The sequence below is a fragment of the Boleophthalmus pectinirostris genome, unplaced genomic scaffold, assembly GCF_026225935.1.
Source record: "Boleophthalmus pectinirostris isolate CB_2022bp ecotype Guang Dong unplaced genomic scaffold, ASM2622593v1 HiC_scaffold_3, whole genome shotgun sequence".
Lineage (NCBI taxonomy): Eukaryota > Metazoa > Chordata > Actinopteri > Gobiiformes > Gobiidae > Boleophthalmus > Boleophthalmus pectinirostris.
In genome coordinates this window covers 19,264,393-19,279,548 of record NW_026571299.1, presented here as the reverse complement: position 1 = coordinate 19,279,548, position 15,156 = coordinate 19,264,393, and the positions used below count along the sequence as shown (strand labels likewise).

Genomic DNA, 15,156 nt, shown 5'->3' with positions numbered 1-15,156 from the left:
CATCCGCCCTATGTTCCAGCTCGGCCTACTCAGTTGGCTTATAGTTAGTGAGACTTCGGTCTCTTGCTCTCTTGCTGTGTCATTCTCTCTAGTTTCTCTGTAAGATGTTGGGTTTCTTGCCGACTAACGCTTCCATCTTTCCAGCAAACGCCCACACACTCACATGGAAGCAACCAGATGTATTTGGTGTGAGGAAAAGGGTCTGTGCGCACTCAATGTCAACCTGTGCATGTAAGCTATTAGAATGGCTCTTTCAACAATGTACGGCAAACATGAACATATCTAGTGCTATGGCCAAAGGTATGGGGCCCACTTGTACTGTGGCCATACATGCTTGTCAGTGGCCAATCTCATCAGATCTTGAGAGCTAAGCAAGCCCAGGCCTGGTTAGTACCTGGATGAGAGACCACTGGGAACACTAGGTACCGCAGTCGGGCAGCACAGGCTCTAGTGGAAACTGCTATTGTGATACTTCATCTAGTTTGTTTATTTGTTTATTGAAGGATCCCCATTAGTTTCTGCAAATGCACAGACTTCTTTTCCTGGGGTCCATTCTCATAATACAAGCATAACACACTGACCGTACATTACATCACATAGTATGAATGCCTTGTATGAATATGATGTGTACTTGAGAGTTTGTGTTTGGAGGGGCCAGTGGTGCACATTGTCAGCCTTGCTTCAGCCAGTCTATCCCAGCGCAGCTGTGACTGCAGTTGTAGTTTATCACTGGAGTGAATGAATAATACACTGTAATGAGCTTGGGGTGTCTTGAAAGGCCCTATATAAATCCATTATTATCATTACACATTATTATCATGACAATACTAAAAATGAGATATGACACACAAGAATCATAGTAAATTTACATTTCAAACCCTGCTTGAAATGAGAATATTCTCCTTAATGATTCCCTAGTAGTAGTTCAAAAATTAAAGGTTTAATCCCAATTCATCAAGGGTCTCACTTCAAATCTAAATTCATAAGTTTAACTTTTCACTCTTTGCAACATATAATTTAACTACAAAATCAGACATTTGACAGATTAGAAGCCAAGACAATTTTGAGTCTATGAAATGCGATGCACTTCAGTCCTTTGAAAGAAGTGCAGCTGAAATCGTAAGTAGCCTTGGTGCTTATGTGAAGCTTTTGTCAACTGCGAAGCTCTACAAGGTGCCAGGCATGTTTGAGATGTCCCAAACATGCAAACCATTCACACAGTTTCACGTCTGCCCCACCCAGGTCAGCTATGTACCACACACAGAAGTCCTACGCCCAAATGAAGGCAGTGCAGCGTGTTGCTCTTTATTATGTGTCACTGTGTAACTTTTCTGGTAGAGACACCTGCTTGTCTCCATGGAGATGTCATTGTTTTGCCTGGTATGTTCCACAGTATGGCATTAAACACATCTTTCTCCATTGAGACAACAGATGACATCACCAGACCAAGTTACAAGTTAGATCTGTGCTCAGCTGTCCCTGCTCACAGTAAGAAAGAATGTTTTACAGTGTATTTTAAGTGATAAAATACCTGTCCATGGGTTTCATAATGACAAATTAGACCCATTGTCATGGCAATTAACAATTCAAATCATATCCTCTGAATGGTCAGCTGTCCTCAAAATGGCACCATTTAACACGAGTATATACTAGTATACATTTAATGCCATATTGTGGAATATTCCAAGCGATTCACCAAACCTCAGTGGTGGCCAGTCCTTCAGCACAAAGGTTACATAAAGCACCTTTAAAATACCTGATATGGACAATTAAAACATATGCCTTATTGATTATAAACCTTGCTGTATTTTGATCCCACAATTTCAAAGAGAGAACTGAAGTCACCTCGACTCTAGTCTAGATTTACATTTCCTGTCTGGAGTCAGGCTACAGTGTGAATGCTCTGATGTTGACACAGATTCGCAGCTCAAATGTTCCTCTTGCCCCCCACACCCCCACCCTTGGGTCCCCTGACTTTGACATCACGACCGGGATGGCCACTCACAACTGTCATCCTGCTGTTGTCAGCCAATCATCTCCCAAAGGAACTGGGCTAAACATAGTCACTGTGCATGATGGGAGGGTGCAGGAATAGTCAAAGAACTTCTACGTTGATCAATGTTCACAGACTTTTGCTTAGTAGAGACATATTGAAATAACAGATAGTGATAGGGCAGCAAGAATCAATATGGGCAGTTTGTATGGTTGCTGACCATCAAATCTGCAGTTGTTTTTAGGTAAAGAAAAAAATGCCTGTCTACTGAGGTCTGAGTATAAAACCAGAAAGACATGCAGTATAGAGACCACTGCAAATATGCTCTAAAACACATGTGATTCTTTTCACAGTTAATTTTCTTATCTAAGGAGCACTTCCTGCATTATCACATGACATCACAAGGTGGAGTGTTTTTTGGAAGAACTCAATCTAAATATGCAGGGTTTGTGTGTTAAATGTATGAATTCAACCAAACATGAGGAAACAACATTTTTACATAAATCAGAATATAGCTTAATATGGGCTCCAAAAAATCCTCCATTGAAACAATTGATATATTTTTGCTCATCGCAAGAAAAGACAAGTCATTTTGGTTTGGTAGTGGCAGCATAATTAATTATAGTTTTATTATGACTATTAAACATAATAACTTAATGACCACATACATGACAAGCTGAGACCAAAACTTAACTCTGTACCACAATAAAATCTGATACTTAGCAGTTAAAACTTAAACCTGAAGCACTACAGCACACGTGTGTTCAGAGTAATACACATTGGACTGGTTACATGTGCTAGATTAAGTTTGAAACAAACACTCCTCTTAAAGGTGCATTATGTAACTTTTCTGGTGAAGGGTCTGTCAGATGCTTTTCTTCATGGACATGTTATTCCTTTGTCTGGAATGTTTGACAGTATGGTATTAAACCATTCTATCTTCATAGAGACCAAAGCAGACCAAGTTACAGGTCAGATCTGTGGAGAGGGAATCTCACTCACAGTCAGAATGGCCATTTTTCTAGGTATTATAGATTTTTGATTTGCTATAAAACCACACGTAATTGAAATAATGCAAGGTAGAGCTGTTTAATGTCCAGGCAGAGCAATGACATATCTGTAGAAGGTGACGGACCCCCAGCCAAAAAGTTACATAGTGCACCTTTAACCACTACTTTCATTTAAGCAGTAGCCTGCAAAGTGTGTTCGAATGTGTGACTTGCTCTAAATGGCTGTTAATTTTGGTTAAATTACAGGCAACTTTTTGTTTAAGAGACCCAGCCCGGGGGATATGTTGCCAGTTAAGACTTGTGCTGCTTTGAATGGTGGTGCCCCGTAGTTTGCAGGTTACAGAGGCAGGCTGCTGTGAGCTCCGCAGGTCTCTGGGGCACAGCACACACATGGAAGCACTTAAGAGCTTCACTACACTGCAATTGGCTCCATTACCATAATTACAGCTTTAAAGCCAGAGCAATTTGTATGAGGCATGCACCGGTGCAAGCAGCATTCCCATTGCCCCTTTTGCTTTCTAAACACCCCTCTTTGTCTCTACATCCTGGTCTCTGAGTCTTAGCTGGGCCCTTCTCTGGTTACACAGATGTGACAAAAGAATAGGATTTTCACATTAAAAGGGAGTGCTGATAGCAACTTTATTAGACAAGAAAAACGACAAGGAAGGAGGCCTAAAACTGAAAGTGTTTGCTAAGGAGATGTACATTTTAGAAAATAGAAGTTTTATTTTGAAAGGAGTACAAATGGAGGCACAACTTTTAGTAAAGGACAGGAGTTGAGCTGGAAAGTGTAAACCTGAAGGTGCTGCTGTGTTTATGGTATACTTTTGGAACTGTCTTGACCAAAGTTAAATCTCTGTACTGTACAAAGTAGTATGAAAAATGTTTGGTGCCTGACTATTGTAAGAAGTCTTAATTTTACTTGAAGTCTCCCAACAAGTTGATGTTAACATTAATTTAAAGGTGCACTAGAACTTTTTTAGTGGATGGCCTGCCAATTTTTTGACACCGTGGTGATTTTATTGCTTTGCCTAGAATGTTCCCCAGTATTGAACATTGGAATTAAACTTTCCATGGGGAAGTTTTAAGTCAGATGTGAAGAAGTGAGCCTACTTTCACTTTTCAATTTATTTTTTTAACCTGTATCTGAATAAATGCAAGATATACCAGTTTGATGCAATACTGTGGAAGTTCTCCAGGAAAAATAATCAGGTGATGGACATCCACCAGAAAAAAAAAATACATGGTGCACCTTTAAAGAATCTCCTAGGGGAGTGCTGAACCCAGATGTGCTTCTAAAATAGTGGAAGAATAGATCAGTCATCACAGGTACATAAATTGCGACATTATGAGATCAATGTTGGAATGGGTCAGTTAGTTTGAACAAATGAGTAATAATAATGAATAGAAATGATGGGGAAATTTATATAAAGAATTGCCAGACTATGAGTAAGACCCACATGGAGATTCGATAATGAAATAATGTGATTCCAATACAGATCGGATAGGTTCTGTCAAGGCGTAAGAGTTGCATTATCAATCGTTCGCATAGACTAAGCAGATGAATAAACAAATACAGCATTTCAAAACAAATATTTTCACCTAACTCTCACATGTTTTAATTTAACTTTAAGGGCTCATATTACCCTATTTTCCTGACTATACGTCACTTTTTTTTTCATGGTCCGGCCACTTATTCTCCGGTGCAACTTATATATTAAAATTTTCAGACTGATAGCCATGAGAGGGCGTTCTAACGCTTGTGTTTCAGTATCTAGTACTACTATTACCCCTGTACCACTGTCACTTCACACTCTACTGCGCATGTCTCCTGTAGAAGTAGCGCCTGTCTAGCTGCAAATTGTGAAATATTCAGCTGAAAACGGTAATTGAGCAGCAGAAAGAAAGTTTGGAGTGAGCGAGAAACTTGTGAGGAACTGGAGGAAAGAGAGAACACAGCTTCATGGCAACCGGGCGGGTGAGCCGTGCAACTTTCCTGGAAGTTACTGGATAAATTGACAAAGTCTGGACTTCAATGACAACTGGAACTATCCTGTCGGGATTTAAAAAGGCTGGAATAATTCTAACTGGAACTGATGCTGAGTCTGACGACAGCTACACAGAAGAGGAAGCGGTGCTCTGTTTACATCATGAATCTATGGTTTATCTCCGGAGGTCGCGCAGAAGTGACATTGAGGATGAAGAATTCAATGGATTTAATGATTTGGAGTGAGATTGTGAGTTTGGTAAACTTATGTTATGTTGTTTATGTTATAATTACCTGAATAACTGTTAATATGTTACGTTAGCTTGTTGTTCTCTGTTCTGTTGTTATTAAATGTCGGTTCCTGGTCTCTGATTTTATAAAATACATTTCCCCAAAAAGTGCGACTTATACTCCAGAGTGACTTATAGTAAAAAAAAAAATACAGTACTCTACTTTCTGATTATAATGTTGTTTTCTCATTAAATAAATACCCCAAGTTTTGTTTTGTTCACACATGTTTAACACACAAACCTTGCATATTATTTCTCAAAAAGAAAACACTCTGAGATGCCATGTGGTAATTCAGGAAGTGCTCTATTGTGTTTTTAAACTCCAAACACCTTCACTAGAAGAAAAAAGGTAAGTGGTAGTGGTCAATTTGAAAAAATACAGCTTCATGGCATCACAAGGTGGAACAGAGTATTTAGAGCTTTGGAGATGTAGACAGACTAAAAATAAAGGATTACTCAAACATGTGTGAATGAAACAAAACACAACTCCAGGTATGTTTTTGATGAGGTAACTACATTCTGACATGGCTTAAAGCTTACAGGAGTCAATTTTGCGTAATATAGGACCTTTAAAATGTCGCCAAACTATGAGCACAATGTAGCAGATGCAATGTCTTACTGTTGAGTTATAGCATCCAAACCCCCAGTGAAATTACAATGAGGCTCCCCCTAAATGATTGCTTCTCATATTCAAGGGGACATATTAGTCACTAGGGGTATTTTCTGTAGTGGGTGGCCCCCGGGGGACGTATTAGACGTGTCCCTTTGTGCGATGTGCATCATAAACACATCACAACACTCAAATAAAGCCCTCCACTGGACCTCCGGAACACCTTAATCAATATATGGAGCGTACCAGGAAAAGCTTTTATACTTCTCATTTTTCAGCTGCGGTTATAAATTGTTTGCCCTAGAGCGGCCCTGCTATCATCCAACCGACGTGATTACTGTGGTTAAATCAAATCATGTAAAATACGGGGCTTTTAAATAAGGGGGTGTGTAAAGAGGTTTGGCTTTTAAGCTATCATGGCTGGTTTTGGATGAATGAGTTTGAAATGTTGATGGTGTGGCGGGTAGGGCTGCGCTATATAACACAAGAATCTAAATCACAATATGAGTTGGTGCAGTTATCAAATTGTGAAGGCTGCAGTTATTTGGACAACAGAATGTCCTCTGCAATAAACAAAATAGCCCGTCCTATTATAGAAAAATATTTTATAGTTCAGACTCCCGTGTGTGGATTCTTGTAGTAGTTCCTCATATTTCAGCCTTTCCACAAATGTTAAGGTGATATTACACTTCTACTGGGTTTTAACTGTTGAAACATAACATACGAAAATGCTATATTTGCAGAAAACTTAAAATGTTTAATTAGTTTCAGTTTAATTTTTGCAGATCTGAGTCCCCCCTCCCCTTGCTCACCATGCTTAATCACTCCCCTTTCAGAGTGCTATGACAACGGAATCAGCGTACATCCCACTGATAAAACTACTGCACACTGCATCAGGTTTGAAGTTGTGGTGTATTGTTTCGCATTCTGTTCTGATATGCTCGTATATTTATGAAATATCTGTGCAGGAGCACTGCAGACAGCTTACCCTTCATGCAGGCTTGTGGACTGAGCCTTATACAAGAAGTGCAGGCTGATACAGCTGTAAGGAGGGTTCAAATGGCATATAATTCTACTTCTGACATGTTTTTGATTGAGGAACAAGGTTATAACAAACATTATAAAATGGTAGAAAGCTCCAAAAAGCTGTTTTACATAATTTGCATAATGCTCCTAGAGTTGTTAACAATGTGCACTTCTCAATTATATTTTGGTTCAAAACTGTGCAACCCTAGTTCAGGAGATGTACTTACCCAGAAAAGCCTCGACTCCTCCACACTTCACAGAGCACCAGGGGGATGTTGCCGCTCGCTGTGGTGGACCCGGGCTGTGGAGAAGACATAAGAGAAAATAGGGGTGTGATGATGGATGGATGGTCTCGCTCTTCCTGTTCCTCACAAAGCCACTGTTTAGTCTTTCTCCGATGAGCTTCCTTTCTCACCCCCTCCTCCTCATCATCATGTGCTCTCTCCCCTCTCTTTCCTCTTCAAGGCAGCTGTGTCCGAGCAGGTGATACCCTCAACAACATAGGCAGATGTAGAGCTACTCAAAGTACACTCAAGTCAAACCTGGCCATAAGTCAACTTTTACACAAGCGCAATAAAAGTGTATAAAAGACCACACCAGGAATGTCGAAAGTATTGTAAATCAGAAAAGCAGTACTAAAATTAGTATCCGAACTAGAATTGAGCAGGTATCGATAATTAAAAAAAAAAAAAAAAAAAAAAAAGTCACATTCACGGAGAAATAAACCTTTCCTTTAGAATTATCCTTGTTTTGCTACAGCTCAAGATCAAACCACATAGAGCAGTAAACTCCCATGTACCACTATGGAACCTACCTGGATGACAAATGTAAGGCCACATGGTGATATAAAAGAAACTGCTATGATTAATTAACATTGAAAATCACATTCTATTACCTGAAGACTATTTTTTATTATAATCGTGGTATCAGAAATATTATCAAGTATCAAGTATATTCATTAGTAGTAGTTAGCTTGCAGTTTTAGTATGATGGCATCACTAATGTGCACTATAATTGAATATTGAGCTGAAGAGATGACTTATGATATTATTGTGGCCATCCTACAAGTGGAATTTGCATGTTATCCCTGTGTCTGTCTTAGTTGCTCTGTGTATCAAAAGAAGCAAGACTATATAACTCAACACAATTTTGTTGGACAAATTCTAGGTAAAAAGTAGAGCTGCAACTGCACCTAATGATTATTTTAATAGTGAACTAGTCAGAGATATTTTTTTATTACTAGTCGACCTGCCAAACAATTAACTCTGTTGTAAATGTTGATTTTCAAAACACATTTTTAAGCAAATAAAATGTCAAGAAATATGGTGACCGACCTTGGTGACCTTTAGTCTTTTTGACATTTTGATTTAAAAATGCCACTGTAGTTGTTTTTAGGTATACTTTTTAGAGTTTTATAATCCAGGAAACAATTATGATAAGGAAAATCAAAATATGTTTTTTTTTTTTTAAATAGCCAGCTAGTTTTATAATCAAAATCACTGCAGACTTAGTAAAAAGGAAAACTATTTTGGCAGCTACGGTCACCACTAACAAAGAGGTTTCACATAATCTGCAGGATTCCATGGAACCAGAAAGTTAAAACCATACTTTGGAAAATTGTCCATGGAGATAGATACGTTGTACGCAATTTGTGGAAAATTATAGCCAAAGGAACAGCATCTTCATGGAAACAAGCAGGAAGAGACCCTCCTCCAGGCCATTTAAGAGTCAAATTTGTGGGGACTCAAACTCACTCAGAATAAGGACTAATGTGTGTGGTTTTTGTGTGTGTGTGTGTGTTTTTTTTCAGTGCAATAAACACAACCAAAATTGTACTTTGCTTGGATGAAAACCATTGCATTGCTGATCATTTTTTTCTCACAGGAAAGAGGGATGACCCGCCCGTATCTGAGTGCTTCAGTGTTTCAGTTGGAGACAGGTGGTTGAGGAATGACTCTCACATCTGTCTGCCTGTCCAGTTTCCTTTACCGCTGTGAAATGGTGGAAGGAGAAAAGGAGAGTCCAGAACACACAGATATTCCCTTTGTGAGTTAGAGTTGATAGCAGTTATGGGCCTGAGGAGCAGAGCCTGGTTTTTGGTTTCACCTCTTATATTTATATATTACAGACGGACAACTATACGCTCTCCCATTCTCTATTATATATAGGACAATTTTTGCACCTGAAACAGAAATGTCTTAAAGTTGCTATACCTGATTTTTACACTTTAAAACATGAAAAACAAAACAAGTTCATTGTAAATTGTTAAACTTATTCCTTCTCAACCAATTCTGATACAGATTGTGTAGAATCCAGAGCAACCAATGGCCAATAAGCTATGTCGTTATTTGTTGGCTGATATGTATTCTCTCATAATTATATCATTTTAACTTATTCCAAACTCATTTACAATTCTGTTTTACTATACACTCTCTATACATATAAGTACTGTAGTCACATTCTGTGCAGTGTCCTCTTCATATTAAAGAGTTCAATTTGAGCTTTATACATATTTTTATGCAGCTGGTTAATATCGGCTTCTGCTGGAGGTTTAAGGTTGATGGCTGATAAGCAAAAGAGTATAAATATCAACCTGATTGATTGACCAACCAATTAATGCATCTATCTCTATTTATTATCATATTCAAAAGAGCTTCAGAGATGAGTTTTGTAATCTCACCACTACTATCAACAACAAAACTAAGAGTAACTTTCTGGTTGGTGAATGATTGAAAAAAAAACAAAAAAAAAACATAATAATAATAATTCGATGCAGACATCACATATCAGTCTCATTTTGACCCCAAGAGCCGCTTTTACAAAACAGCTGTACAGGGGCAAGAGCAATTTAACTTTATTATATGAAAAAATGGGTACAGTCCCTTTAAACTATGATTAAAAACAACTCCACAACTCCACTTCAACATGGATTATATTAAAATATTTCAACTTTAGACAGGTCTAACGACGTAATAAGGCAAAAGCTCTATTTCTTAAGTGTCATGTCTCAGCAATTTCAGACTTTTCGCCAAAATATAAAAATCACATTCCAACCACTTGTGAGTCACCAGGCAGACCCGTGGCCAAGGCTCTGACCACAGTGTTGTACAGTAGCAAGAGAAATGTGGTGTGACAGGCGTGTGGTCCGTGCAGAGACCTGCCAAACAGCCTGGAGTGGCAGTTAGTTCTCCGTAAGCAGCTACGGCCCTACTGCTGAAGTTGAGCGTACAAAAGCAGTCTGTATGTGATCCTCAGCTCCGCACAGGAATCCAAGGTGACAAGCACCAAAATGCAAGGTTCCTTCACTCACCCAGATTCAACCCCTCCAGCGGTCTTAGTTCCTGTTTGGACTTGTAAGACTGGTCTGAAACTGTTTGTCTCATGTGAATATATATAGGTTATATTGTCTGGTGAAAAAATCTGAGTGCATCTATTACTTCAATACTTCTATTACTCATACTTAACTTGCAGCAAGCCACATACAGTAGCAGATGGAACTTAAAGTGCATATGACGTAGACCAGGCTTGCCCAAACTATGACCCGGGGCCAACTGTGGACCTAAGACCAATTTTTCTTGGCCCTCAGACTTCCATTTGAATTGGACAATATAACCTTAAACAATACTTTTTTCTGCAAGTTTCTGAAAATGTATCTTGTTAAAGCCAATGACAAATATTTAGTGCATCCTGTTGAGGATCTAAGCATGACTAAAGGTCTGGTGGCTCATTCAAACCTGTTACAAATGCACATATTTCAATTATTATTGTACTGACCACCAGTCGTTTTGTCTGCTTGATCTGTGTTTTGACATGCAGCCCTTGATGAAAAAAGCTTGGACACTCCGGGCTTAGAAAAAAGTTGCAAATCACAAAAAAACAAGTAGTAAACAAGAATGAACATACCCATGACCAGTATTTTTTTTTAAATTACTTGAAAGATTTAACATAGCATGAAAAATTGAACATCACTGCTAACTTTGTGGGTTTCATTTGACTGGAGCTGAATTCTATGGGTGACATCACACTCCCATTATTTTTTTGCACGTCCTATGGTCAGAACATGCAAAAAATAATGCTATCGCCCCACCCTAAACCATCGGCCATGTTGCATCAAACCTGGGCCTGCAAAGGTGAACATAATGATGCTCTCTATCGTCTTCTTTCATTTTTTAAAATTCATGTGTCAAACATGTGAAAAAATGTACAGGGAGCTTCTACCCGCAGCTCCCTGACCACAGGCTGATCTGTCAGTATTCATTGGTTTTAGCACGACTCTGCAAAAACATCACAGAGAGAGGAGCAGAAATGGCTTTGCTTAGTTTCCCTGGAGATTGGAACTATAGCCGGATGCTACGGCGCACAGAGCCAATTATAAATTTGTAATACAATGTACTAGCCTAGTACTGTAAATAAGATTTTGTAAACTATTACCAAAATGCAAACATGGGCATTTCACAGAATAAAAAGCTCTTTAACCACAGTGCAAAAATGTTCAACAGGTGTGAAACAAAACAAATGGAAAACCCTGAGGGAGGTGACTGACAGCATTTTGGTGAAAAACAGAACAGACATCTGGAAGTCATGGCTCAAGCCCAAATAATTCTGATCTCAATACCAGGGGATTATAAGAACAAACAGAAGGATTTAATGGTGAGGTCACTGAGACGCAATACGCAGTGTTTCTGTGGTGGAGAGTACACAGCTCCTGTTGGTCTCCATGGAGATGTTTTAACTTTGTATACTATTAAACTTACATGTGGCATACAGTGCAACATTATAGACAAAGCAGTAACATTTAAGTGAAGACAAACATGTGGCAGATTCTCCAGTAGAAAAGTTACATAGTGCATCTTTAAAGCAGTTCGCACATTATTAAATATAACCTGAACTAAAATCTATCAAGGCCTAAAAATGTTGCGGTCCATTCAAAAGGTTTTAGTGACTGCTTGACATTAAAAAATATTATTTGAAAACAAGAAAAAAAATCAAGAAATGAATAGAAAAAACGAACATATCCATCTTAAAAGGCATTTTCCCCCATGTATTAGGGCAAAATAAGTCCTGCCTAAGTACAGATATAAGCAGCCTGTGAGGTCAAAAAGCCTGCTGCATTCTGTCTGGATCTAATTAGAAAACATTTTATTATCCAATAATTAGGAAGAGTGTGTTAGCATGCAAGTGTTGTTAACGTTACAGTCATGGCAAAACTCCACAATGGTTTCTGAGAGTTGTGAAAAGTGCTTATAAACTAATCACGGTGAATAATTAGGATGTTGATGAAGTAAGGAATAACTCTAGACCACTGCAAACAGTTTCAAATGAACCCTTTTAAGACAGTAAATATCAGGTACAGCGCCTTTAAAATCATTAAGCTAATTATGAATTGGATGCAAGTTTTTTCCAAATCATATACCTTTTTACTAGAATTTATTTCAAACTCATTATGGATACTAAGGAACAGACTCGATACTTCAAGCCAGAAATGGGACTTGCAAGTCGTGACTTAGACTCGAGTCAGACTTGAGTCACTATTTTTAGGCTTGAGACTTGACTTGATAAAATGGACTAAGACTTGGGACTCGACTTGGACTTGAAGATCAGTGACTTGGGGCTTGACTCAGACTTGAGAAGACTTGAGAAGCACTTTTAAATCTGAATTTGTTCTATTCTGACCGTAATGATTCACTACAAGACCTTGTCAAGACATTTAAAAAGGAAAAATTCTATTCTAATTCTATTCATTTCTACAACTTTTATATACTCTATAAATCCTCAAATAAAAAATAATCTATGACTTTATAAGTACAATTTATCAAGTCATACAAATAGCAAAAATAAGCTATATTTGGTACTTTAGTTTAAAGACTTGAAATGACTTGAAGCTCAAAGCAGACGACTTGGACTTGACTTGGACTTATAAGCCAGTGACTCGAGACTCAACTTGGACTTGCCTGTCTTTGACTTGGGACTTGACTCGGACTTGAGGTCAAAGACTTAAGACTTACTTGAGACTTGCAAAACTACAACTTGGTTCCACCTCTGCTTCAAACCCATTTTGATATCACAATAGCGATAAAAAAAACACTCTTCCTTTAGAATGGAATAGATAGAATAGAATGTGATTTTCAACATTATTGTACTTTCTTTTATATTACCATGCAGTCTTATATTTGTGTAATTCCTCAGTTGTCCAGGTAGGTTCCACAGTGGTCCATGGGCGCATACTAGTCTATGTGCTCTTATACAGCTCAAGATCATTCTAAAACTATTCAGGAAAGGTTCATTTCTGTCCTGTGAATTGATTATTATCAGATTTTCAGCACTTTTGATAACCCTAATAGAAACACACAATACCGAAAGCATCCTCGAGGTCACCTGTGAGCCGGTGAATCACAAAACTGGCCTTATAAAGTTCGAACTGCGTCTGGCTGGAGTGGCCTATATCTTTTTTGCTTGTGGTAAATGACAGCAGCTGCATTTCAAACACTGTTTACAGGAAGCCTTTGTACTGCACTGTTCCACCTCCAGTCGGACAGCTGCACACAACAGATCACAACTGTAGCTAGTGTTTTGTTAATTCCTATTTGTCAAGTCACTGTCTTCACTCCATGTGTACACTGAACTCACTAGCCTTACCACAGACACCCACTCACAAGACGCTGTGAGTGAAGCCAGACGTACAGTGGAGCCTGCCAAGAGTGAAAAAGTCAGGCAGCAGGAGGAAAAGAAGAGATAGCATTTCAAAGACAAAGCTACACAGTGAATGGACAGGACTAACTGATAGGAAGGTTTAAAGCAGGGGTGTCAAACTCATTTTGGTCCGGGGGCCGTATCCAACCGACTTTGATCCCAAAGGGGCTGGATCAGAAAACACATGTCATATAAACCCCAAAAATAACAATAAGTTCAAATATTTGTGCAGAGAAACACAAATCTATTACAGAAATCTCTTTAATTGATGAACTCTTTCTTTTACAAAATATTATAATATTACGAACAACCTGAAACTTTAAGAAAAATACAATTTCAACACAATGTTTTAACACGAATTTGTATGTAAATAGGAACAAGTCAATATTTCTTGGAAAATCCTGCACTCAGCGTCCACTTTTCTCATTTTTGACATTTTGCTGATGAGGGTGTCACGGTCAACAGTCAAAACGATCGTCCTTTAAGACCATTTGGAAAGAGACAAGTCTTTATTTGGGAGGGGCCACGTACATAGGCACTGGAGACGCTGCTCTGATAAACACCACAGAAAATTAACAAGATTTTAATAGAAAATATAATTAAAATATTTTAGTAGAAAATCAGCCGAGGGCCACATTAAAGGTCTTGGAGGGCCGGATCTGGCCCCTGGGCCGTATGTTTGACACCTGTGGTTTAAAGGGCCCAGATTACATTGTCTTCTGATCTCTGTTGTTTCCTCATCAAAAACATATCTGGAGTTTTGTTTCATTCACATGTCACACAATCTCTGCATATTCCTCCATACACCTTCACTAGAATCATTTGGATTATTTCAGCCCTGCAATTGCTTTCTCTAATAAACTAAATTTAAAAAGGTAGCTTTTAACTTAAAAACTACAGCATTTTGAGCTTTGGACATGTAGACAGACTAAAAACAAAGGATTATATAAACATATCTGAATGAAACAAAACAACTCTGGGTATGGTTTTGAAGAGGTAACAACAACATGGCTTAAACTCATAAGAATCAATTTTGCGTAATATAAGACCTTTATGAAATGTCAAGCAATCCTAAAGATCGACATTGATGTTGGGTGTGTCACTGCAAAGGACCCAATATAGTAGCACATCTGACTAACATTATTTAAAAAGGCAGAAATTCTAATGTGATGGTGAAATTTAGTAATACTTGTGGTTTTGTTGTTAATGTTCAAATGCAAAATCTGAAATCTGTTCGGAGTAACTATAGAGTGAAAGGTGCAAGAGTCCAACAGAGGGGCAAAATTTTTTTTCAAAATTGCATGAATTTTTAGAATGAATCACGACTTATAATGTTCTAAAGATAAGGTTAAAGGCATGCATTTTTTTGTGTAGCGCATTTAAAACTGGGTAATACCAATATGCTTTATAATATTAAAATAGCTACGATTACTATAACTCCAGCTCAGATGTGGGTTTGTTGTTTTGTAATATAAATTAAAGTTTTAACTACACAAAAATCTGTCATGATCACAATTTATAGTTAAATTACAAGGTGAAGGTTAGAGTTA

The 15,156-nt window shown here is 38.2% G+C and overlaps 1 protein-coding gene and 1 pseudogene across 1 annotated transcript in view; one reads left to right on the top strand and one right to left on the bottom strand.

Annotated features, from left to right (window-relative positions):
• Positions 1–316: 316 nt before the first annotated feature.
• LOC129411169 (5S ribosomal RNA) lies at positions 317–434 on the top strand (annotated as a pseudogene).
• A 6,705-nt stretch (positions 435–7,139) lies between these two features.
• The window catches only part of slc25a26 (solute carrier family 25 member 26), a 62,225-nt gene continuing 54,208 nt past the window's right edge, over positions 7,140–15,156 (bottom strand). Inside the window, exon 9 of the mRNA XM_055160059.1 lies at positions 7,140–7,217. Within this exon, the coding sequence (XP_055016034.1) occupies positions 7,140–7,217 (78 nt within the window). The remainder of the gene's footprint in view (positions 7,218–15,156) is intronic.